At 55.1% G+C, this 9,845-nt stretch overlaps 1 protein-coding gene across 1 annotated transcript; it reads left to right on the top strand.

Moving 5' to 3' along the window:
• Window positions 1-6,937: 6,937 nt before the first annotated feature.
• On the top strand, window positions 6,938-7,804 carry LOC147974947 (uncharacterized). Its single transcript, XM_087519577.1, has one exon. It carries the CDS (start codon window positions 6,938-6,940, stop codon window positions 7,802-7,804), a length of 867 nt encoding a protein of 288 aa, XP_087375703.1.
• The last annotated feature ends 2,041 nt before the right edge of the window (window positions 7,805-9,845 follow it).

Genomic DNA, 9,845 nt, shown 5'->3' with positions numbered 1-9,845 from the left:
TCGGGCGAGCGAAGTCGCCACCAAGGGCTATCTAAAGAGTCCCACTGTCAAGCTCCTATGACTAAGTGAAAGTGTTAAAGCATTATAGTCCGGTTGCCTAGCTCACTGCGCCATCAACTCCTTTGTAGGACCAAGACATTGGATTAAGGGTGAAAATGCGTCTTCTGCGAGCACCCCCGCACAATGTGCGTGGGGGCTGAAGCCAGCGACTGCCATCTTTCAGATTTTGTATATATTAAAACGGCCGCACAGGAGGTGTTCCAAATACTTGAAGGCACAAGTATAAAAGGCTACTACAATTCATCAAAATACTGCTTTATAATTAAATATGCTATCAGAACATAGCATCCTTCGAGCATTGCGTCTCTATTACACGAGCGCCTTCAAGGACTTCCTGAAAATAGTGCTCGGAAGGTACTCGGATTTTGTCCAAATCTTGGGACGCAACAACGGTGGTCTCCATCTCCGCCCAGTATGTCTTGACATGGGCGAGAGCCATCCGTGCGCCCTCTATGCATGCTGACCTCTTCATTGCATTAATACGTGGCACCGCATCAAGGAGTTGCTGCACCAAGCTGAAATAACTCTTCGGCTCCGATCTCCCCGGCCACAAATGACCCATGACACACTTCATGGCGAGTCTGGACAACCTATTCAGTTCGGCCCATTGAGCCAGACGATCGTCCACCGCTAGTGGACGCTCTGGATTATGAAACTGCGACCAGAAAAGTTTTTCCACTTCGCGATCTTCTTGATCTCGAAAGTGTTCGGTCGCATCAGCAGCACTCGCTGCCAAATCCAGATAGGTGTCCTCCACACTCCACATCCGGTCCAACGGAGCAAGCTTCGGATCGCAAAACTTCCTCCGCAGCATAAAGGGCTTTCCAGCCTCAATCTGTCCGGCCTGACGCAGCTCCTCCTTCGCAGCTCTCATAGCAGAGCGGGCGTCCTTGGCATCAACAACGGCCTTCTCTAAGTCCGTCTGCCTCGCCCGGTCTTCTTTCTCAAGAAGCTTGCAACGGTCAGCAGCGCTCTTTAACTTCACGGCCATCTCGGCCATCTCCTTCCTGCTTCGACAGTGAGCAGCCTGTTCGGCCCTTAGCTCTTCAGGGGCCTTCTCGGCAGCCGCATCCCTTTCTCTGGTTGGTTCCTTAGCCCGGGCAAGTTCCGCCCGAAGACTCTCCACGGCGGCCGCACCATCTGCGTCCAGCACACACATTGTAAGATATCAGCATAAAGCTCCTCTTACCAGGTGCCGCCCAAGGAATTACATACCTTGAGCCTCATCAAGCCGCTTGTTGACGAGCGCGATGTCGGCATCTGCCACGTCCAGTTGCCGCTTTAGTTCGGCAAAATCATCAGTTCGGCTCGATTCCGGACACCTCACCACCTAGATTTAAAGGCGACATTTTATACCTGGGATTATGATCCTCTGCACGCTGTCACTTCTGACAACGCACAGAGTCTCAGGGGCTACTATCTACACAGGGCGCATTTTATTTATGCGCAACTGACAAAATTGTACATTATCTAACGTACCTCAAAACCCGTCAGTAGGCTTCTGACGGCCTCGTGCAATCCGCTTTCCGCGGATGAAATCCTTTCAATCACCGTGCCCATCAATGCACGGTGCTCCTCTGAGATAGAAGCTCGCCCCAGCAGATTCTTTAGCTCCTCCGGTCGAGCACCAGACGGTGCCGGACTTGTCCTATGGCCTCTTTCGAAGGCCGGACGCGGAGAACTTTGGGGGGCCTCATAGCGGTCTTCCGCCCCTGCCGGATTCGAAGAAACCCTCGCGACGACACCTAAGGGTCGCCCGCCTCGCTAGGTGGTACGGCAATGGGAGGCGTCCCGCTCTCCATCATCTCCGAAAGAAGGTCCCTCGAAGACGAGCTCTGTTGAGAAGGGTTGAGGTCCGAACTACAAGGTTAAATTTCGGCTAATCATTCTCGGGTTTAAGGCAAGGATATTTTATAACCTTTCTATACTTACGGCTCGCTGGAGGGCTGGCCCCCTTGAGGGCATAGTTCGGCCGAGGTATCCCCCGGCGTAGGACCCTCTGACGAGGATTTTTCCCCCGCTTGGAGGCTATGACCTCCGGGTTTTCAGAGGCGGTCCTTTTCTTCCCCGGAGGAGAGGAACTTTCGGTTACTTCCCTCCGAACAGCCTCCTTCGAGGAGGCCGTAGCTTCCTTGTCCTCTCCCTCACTTTCCTTCAAAGGCACAATCTTCAACATCCTGACCAGGACGGAATCCGGCCTGGTCTCAGGGAGGGGAGCCGGACACCTTATCAGCTTTGCTTTTGCTATCCACTCCTGTTTAAAGGGATAGCTCTTTTAGGGGCAAGTTTATGACAAATATGTGGATAACGAGTTCGGGCACAAGGCTACTTACTTGAGTATCCGGGCGATTGCAGCTCAGGCCTGTGTCCTCGGTCAAAACCGGACACATTGCTTGTGATCCGAAGAACAGTTTATACATCTCCGCGGGCGTTGCGCCCATAAAATGCAGGAGAGCCCGTGGTCCCTCCGGATTAAACTCCCACAGGCGAAGGGAGCGACGTTTGCCGGGCAGGGTACGGTGGATCAGCTTGACTTGCGTTACTTTGACCAGGCTGAGGTCTCTATCCAAGAGGTCCCTGATGCGGCCCTGCAACAAAGGCACGTCCTGGGATGGCCCCCAGTCTAGGCCATTATTGACCCATGACCCTAGCTGTTGTGGGGGACCCGAGCGAAAGGCAGGCGGCGCCACCCATTTGGTGCCCCTGGGGGCGGTGATATAGAACCACTCCCGTTGCCATAAGCCGAGCTCCTCTTGAAAAGAGCCTTCGGGCCATGGAGCATCAGCATTCTTACTTATAACAGCACCTCCGCACTCTGCGTGCCGTCCCTCGATCATCTTCGGGTCCACTTTAAAGTTCTTGAGCCATAATCTGAAGTGAGGGGTAACATGGAGGAACGCTTCACACACGACGATGAATGAGGAAATATGGAGGATGGACTCCGGAGCTAAGTCGTGAAATTCCAGCCCATAATAGAATAGCAGCCCCCTCACAAAGGGATCCATTGGGAAGCCTAACCCCCGAAGGAAGCGAGATATGAACACCACGCTCTCACCAGGCTGGGGACTGGGAACCGCCTGCCCTTGAGCAGGCAACCTATGCGAAATTTCACCGGTCAAGAACTTAGCCTCTCTCAACTTTAGCACGTCCTCCTCCGTGACGGAGGAGGGCATCCATCGGTCTTGAAGGTCGGAACCGGACATTGTCGAAGGTCCGAAGCACCTGGAATCTGGGGCCTAGGGTGTTGGAACTCGAGGCGACGGGCGAACTTGTTTGAGATTGGAAAAAAGGAGTAAGGCCTTGGTCTCTTTATAAGAGGTTGAATACCAAGAGCCCTCCCCGTGACCGTTTGGGACTCGCTTTTAATCGAGAAAACATGCTGAACGGGCACGATTGGGTTACCCACGTCCGTATTGATGAGAATCCCATAAATAAAGGGGACACGATCTCTGCTTTGACAAGACGTGCCAAGGAAACCACCTCGCAAAATGCGCTGAGGTGGGGAAGTGAAAACGATTCGGATAAAGGCTTGGCCGTAGTGTGATGTCACGCTACGGGATACGTCAGCAGATTACATTTGTGTTAATGTTATTCTCTCTATGGCAATATGTGGAAACTTATTTTGCAGAGCCGGACACTACTTTTAGTGTTTACCAACTTTTATGAAGAATTTGGAGGAGGAACCCGCCTTGCAATGCCGAAGACAATCTACGCGCCGGACTCGTCGTCATTGAAGCCAGGTTCAGGGGCTACTGAGGGAGTCCTGGATTAGGGGCTGTTCGGATAGCCGGACTATACCTTCAGCCGGACTCCCGGACTATGAAGATACAAGATTGAAGACTTCGTCCCGTGTCCGGATGGGACTTTCCTTGGCGTGGAAGGCAAGCTTGGCGATGCGGATATTCAGATCTCCTACCATTGTAACCAACTTTGTGTAACCCTAACCCTCTCCGGTGTCTATATAAACCGGAGGGTTTTAGTCCGTAGGACAACAACTCCAACATACAACAATCATACCATAGGCTAGCTTCTAGGGTTTAGCCTCCTTGATCTCGTGGTAGATCTACTCTTGTACTACCCATATCATCAATATTAATCAAGCAGGACGTAGGGTTTTACCTCCATCAAGAGGGCCCGAACCTGGGTAAAACATTGTGTTCCCTTGTCTCCTGTTACCATCCGCCTAGACGCATAGTTCGGGACCCCCTACCCGAGATCCGCCGGTTTTGACACCGACAAAGGCCCTCGCCCAGCACGCCAGCAGGGCCACCATGAGGCCCGCACCAGCCAAGTCTCCACCGCCGTTCGCATGCAGCTGCCGACCCAACTAGCTGGGCAGGCACCTGCATGGCTACATGCAGCCCTTCGTGGAGGCTCCACCACCGCGCCACCTAAGTGATGCATTAAATGCGCCTTTTCCTGTAATACGAGGGATAACCTCGTGCCACTGTAGACCTTCCCACCTCCTTTGTGCCACTGTGGCAGCTCCTTTCACCTGTAGAAGGAGGCCCAAGGCGATCAGGAGAAGGATTCGGCTTTTTGGAGCTCGTCACACTTCGTAGCTAGCTCAAGAACATAGAATACAGCCACCAAAGCAGGAGTAGGGTTTTACGCATCCTCGCGGCCCGAACCTGGATAAACGATCTGCGTGCTTCTCTGTTAGACCCGCTCTTCTCTCAACCCTGCGCCCGCAACCACAGTTGGGATTATTGTGATCCCATATGTGTCGTTTCCCACCGACATCTTTGGCGCACCAGGTAGGGGGCGCGTTTGTGAGAATCGGTTTTAGCAGTTGAGTGAGCGTTCTTCATCGCCATGGCCCCTAAGAAGAAGACGGCCACGGCGATCGGCTCGTTGGAGGCCGAACAGCCCGTGCTGGTGCGGACGAGCAGTGGACCGGTCGCGGACAGGACTCGGGCCGCAGCCCGCGAGCACCAGCACCACCCAGCCAGTCGGAGCGTGGCGAGCGCCATCGTTCGTGCACCAGACGACGGCTGCACGCCGCCGAACCCAAGGACGGAAATGGCGCCCCCGCAGGCGGCGCGGGGCCCTCTGGGGGTGTCGTTGCGCCGACTCCGGGCGGCGCGGCGACCTCCAGGACGCATACACCGGCGACCACCGCACGTTCTTCCCATGGTGTGCGCGCCAAGCAGCGTCACCACATTGGTGACCCTGGGCATCACCGTGGGAAGAGCCCTGTGCGTCATCGGCAAGACGAAGGAGTTCAACACGCTCGCCGAAGCACTGGTGAAAATGGCATGCAGCTGCTCGGTCGTGACGGAGCTCCTTCTAACATGGTTAGAAGTCGAAGCGCGCCGCGATCCACTCAGCTGTCACCGCCACCCACGCCAGCGGAAGCCTTGGCGCGCGCGCAACTGCTCCTCGACATCCCTCCTGTTGCGGAGAAGCTCGATGAGTGGAGGGCCACTATCCGGAGCCTCGTCGCCGTCGCGAACAAAGACGATCCGCGACCGGCGGGGCCCTCGGCTCGGCGCTCCACCGAACCACCACATGCTGGCGCTGGGAGGACCGGGGGAGTTGCGGCCACGGTGCACTCTCCTCCTCCTCGCCAGCCGCCGCGGGCTTCGGCCTGTCGCGACAACGCTGGTGATGACATCTCCATAGCGTCGTCTGATCCATGGACCCTCCGCGACCAGCGCCAGGTTCTTCGGGGGAAAGCTCACGAAGACGCTCGAACCACCGTCGAGCGCCGGCGCGAAACGCGCCGCCAGTCGGACAAGTGGGCGGGACATGCTATGGACCACCCGGCACTAAGGGAGCCCAGCGGCCTACCTTACGACGTGGGCTACCCGGCTTTTACCCGTGAGCTGAGGCAGTTCCAGTGGCCGTCCCACCGCATGTTCAAGCCTTATGTCGGCGAGAAGTACACCGGCAAACCCATCCGTCCGAGTTCCTCAGCATCTACACCATCGCGATGCAGGCCGCTGGGGCTCGCGAAGACAAGGTGCTTGCCAACTACTTCCCGCTGGCCCTCAAACCCAATATAATGTCTTGGTTGATGCACTTGCCGGCGGACTCCATCTCTTCCTGGTCAGATCTGTGCCATGAGTTCGTTGGCGTCTTCACAGGTGGCCACCAAGCTCATGGACAGGCCAGTGATCTGCATATCATTCCCCAGAAGGAAGGGGAGACCCTACGCAAGTACATCCAGAGATTTAGCCGGGTGCAGTACAACATCCCCGACGTTCATCCCGCCGCTGTGATTAGCGCGTTCCATCAGAACGTGCGCAATCGCAAGATGCGCGAGGAGCTGGCGATGACCAAGGTTAAGGATGTGGCCGAGCTCTACGTTCTGGCTGACAGGTGCGCCCAAGCTGAAGAGGGAAGGAAGTACCCCGGCGAAGACGCCGGTGCAGAAACCGACTCTGCCGATGAGGACGCTGCCGCCCCGACGAAGAAGGGACGGCATCACAACAAGAAACGCAAAGGCAGGAATGTGCTTGCCATTGAGGGATCTGACGACACTGGTGCCGGCAAGAAGGTCAAGGCAGACACCCCCGGCAAGGAGATTGTCGGGTGCACCGCCTGCCGGTCCTTGGCGGCCACCGACAAGCTAGGAAGCTCCGGCAAGCAATACTGCAAGATCCACCGCACCAAGGGCCATGATCTCCAGAACTGCCGACAAGTTGAGCTGCTTGCTGAGAAGCAAAATGCTGAGTACGAAAGGCGGGACAAGGAGAAGGACCAAGATGGTGCTGAGGGGTCTGGCAAGAAGCGTGGCGGCCAAAGAGGCTGCCCCAGCAAGGACAATCAGCAAGAGAGGCCCACCTAGGGCGGCGACAAGAAACAAGAAGACGACGATCACGGCGAGGACGACGAGTCCGGTGAGCAAGGGTTCCAGAAGGCTACGGAGGCCATGTGCGTCGATGGCGGTGCCTCGCTGCATACCTCTCGCCGCCAGCTCAAGCAGTGGGCGCGAGAGGTCACGGAAACGGAGCCGTCGTTCGACGCTCAGAAGCCCCTAAAGTGGTCCAGCACACCCCTCATCTTTGACGCCGAGGACCACCCTGATCGCACTACCGCGGTCGGGTGTTTTCCGTTGTTGGTTTCGCCAACAATACGCAACCTCAGGGTGAACAAGATGTTGGTTGACAGCGGGGCCAGCCTGAACCTGATCTCGCCTGTCGTGATCAAAAGGTTGCAAATCCCTGACGGAGACCTCGAGGAAACGGGCACGTTCCAAGGGGTCAATCCGGGGAGGAGCCAGCCGAAGGGACAGGTCACGCTGCCTGTGACCTTTGGAGGAGAATTGAACTACGGAACGGAGAAGATCGTCTTCCACGTAGCCGAGACCCCCTTGCCCTACAACGGGATCCTCGGCCGCCCGGCACTGGCCAAGTTCATGGCGGCGTCACACTACGCCTACAACATGCTGAAGATGCCTGGGCCGTTGACCATCATCTCCGTCCCCTCCGACAAGAAGGACGCGCTGATCTGCGCCGACCAGCTCTACCGGGAAGCAGTTGCAGCAGCTGCCGTCAAGGCACCTGCTCCTGCCGCCGAGGGCCCGGGAGGAAAGAAGGAGCCTGGCAAGACCTCTCGCACCCACTCCGGCAAGCGCACCTCCTCGGAGTGTTGTGCTACCGTTGAGGACGTGCCAGAGAGCTCTGCCGACAAGAGCAAGAGATCCAGAGCCGAGCCTCCGCAGACCAAGAAGGTGCCCGTCACGGAGGATGGCAAGGGAGGGGCCTTCACTATAGGCTTCGCCCTCGACAGCAAATAGGAAGGCAAGCTCGTCACCTTCCTCCGGGCAAATGTCGACGTGTTTGCATGGCAAGCGTCCGACATCCCCGGTGTTCCAAGGGAGGTGATTGAGCACCACCTAGCTGTCTGCCCCCACGCGCGGCCCGTCAAGCAGAAGGTCAGAAAGCAGGCTCTGGAGAGGCAGGAGTTCATCACAAAGGAGATTAGGAAGCTAGAAGCGGCAGGTTTGGTGAGAGGGGTGTTCCATCCGACGTGGTTGGCTAATCCGGTAGTGGTGAGCAAGGCGAATGGGAAGTGGAGGCTGTGTATTGATTACACAGATATCAATAAGGCTTGTCCTAAGGACCCCTTCTCATTGCCGCGCATCGACCAGATTGTTGACTCCACGACCAGGTGTGATCTGTTATCATTCCTCAATGCCTACTCAGGCTACCACCAAATCTTCATGACAAGAGAGGATGAAGAGAAGACAGCATTCATCACCCCATGTGGTACGTATTGCTTTTTACATATGCCTTTCGGGTTGAAGAGTGCTGGCTCAATGTTTGCAAGAGCGGTCCAAATTGGTTTTGAACCTCAGCTCCATAGAAATATGGAGGCCTCCATGGATGACATAGTGGTCAAAACCAAAGACGGGCCGACTCTTGTGCAAGATCTGGAAGAGACATTGGCCAACCTACACAAGATCAACCTCAAGCTGAACCCTGAGAAGTGCGTCTTCGGCGTCCCGTCTGACAAGCTTCTCGGGTTCTTTGTGTCACAACGGGGGATGGAGGCAAACCCAGACAAGATCAAGGCTATTGAGCAAATCGAGGTGCCCAAGCGGATCAAGGATGTGCGTCGGCTCACTGGCTGCGTTGCCGCCATGAGCCGGTTCATCTCCAAGTCTGCCGAGCGCGCCCTTCCCTTTTTCAAGATCTTGAAAAAGGTGGGGCCAATGGAGTGGACCCCAGAAGCCGAGGTTGCGCTGCAGGACCTGAAGAAATACCTTTCCTCCATGCCAATATTGGTTGCGCCTAAACCACAAGAGTCGTTGCTGCTGTATCTGACGGCGACGAATCAAGTGGTCAGCGCCGCACTAGTGGCGCAGAGGCAGGTCGACGAGGAGGCAGCAATGGCGGCAGGACCAGCGGAGGGCGAGCCAAAGATTCCCCTGGCAGGGCCCGGTGCCGACGAGGCATGGCCCCCGGCAGAGTCTGGTGCCACCAAGGCGATGCCCGCGCGATCGAGTGAAGTGGTGCCCAAGAAGAAGATGATGCAGCACCGGTTTACTTTGTCAGCTCCCTCTTGCAGGGGGCTAGGTCAAGGTATTCCGATGTGCAGAAATTGCTCTTCGGCCTCCTTATGGCCTCGAGGAAGCTGCGTCATGCTACCTCTTGAGCACTGCGTTGGATTTCCCTAAAGAGGAGAGGATGATGCAGCAAAGTAGCGTAAGTATTTCCCTCAGTTTTTGAGAACCAAGGTACCAATCCAGTAGGAGGCTACACACAAGTCCCTTGTACCTACACAAAAACAATAGCTCCTCGCAACCAACGCGATTAGGGGTTGTCAATCCCTTCACGGTCACTTACAAGAGTGAGATCTGATAGAGATGATAGATAATATTTTTGGTATTTTTGATATAGAGATGCAAAGTGAAAAGTAAAGGCAAAATAAAAAGCAAAGCAATAATAAAGTGATGGAGATTGATATGTTGAGAATAGACCCGGGGGCCATAGGTTTCACTAGTGGCTTCTCTCAAGAGCATAAGTACTCTATGCTAGGTGAACAAATTACTGTTAAGCAATTGACATAATTGAGCATAGTTATGAGAATATCTAGGTATGATCATGTATATAGGCATCACATCCGAGACAAGTAGACCGACTCCTACCTGCATCTACTACTATTACTCCACTCATTGACTGCTATCCAGCATGCATCTAGAGTATTAAGTTAAAAACAGAGTAGCGCTTTATGATGACATGATGTAGAGGGATAGTTTCATGCAATATGATAAAAACCCCATCTTGTTATCCTCGATGGCAACAATACAATACGTGCCTTGCTGCCCCTTCTGT

This window comes from Triticum urartu, chromosome 4A (genome assembly GCF_056163025.1).
Source record: "Triticum urartu cultivar PI428250 chromosome 4A, HENAU_Tu73, whole genome shotgun sequence".
In the NCBI taxonomy this organism is placed as follows: Eukaryota; Viridiplantae; Streptophyta; class Magnoliopsida; order Poales; family Poaceae; genus Triticum; species Triticum urartu.
The sequence above is the reverse complement of the archived record's forward strand: the minus strand, read 5'-3'. Positions and strand labels throughout refer to the sequence as shown.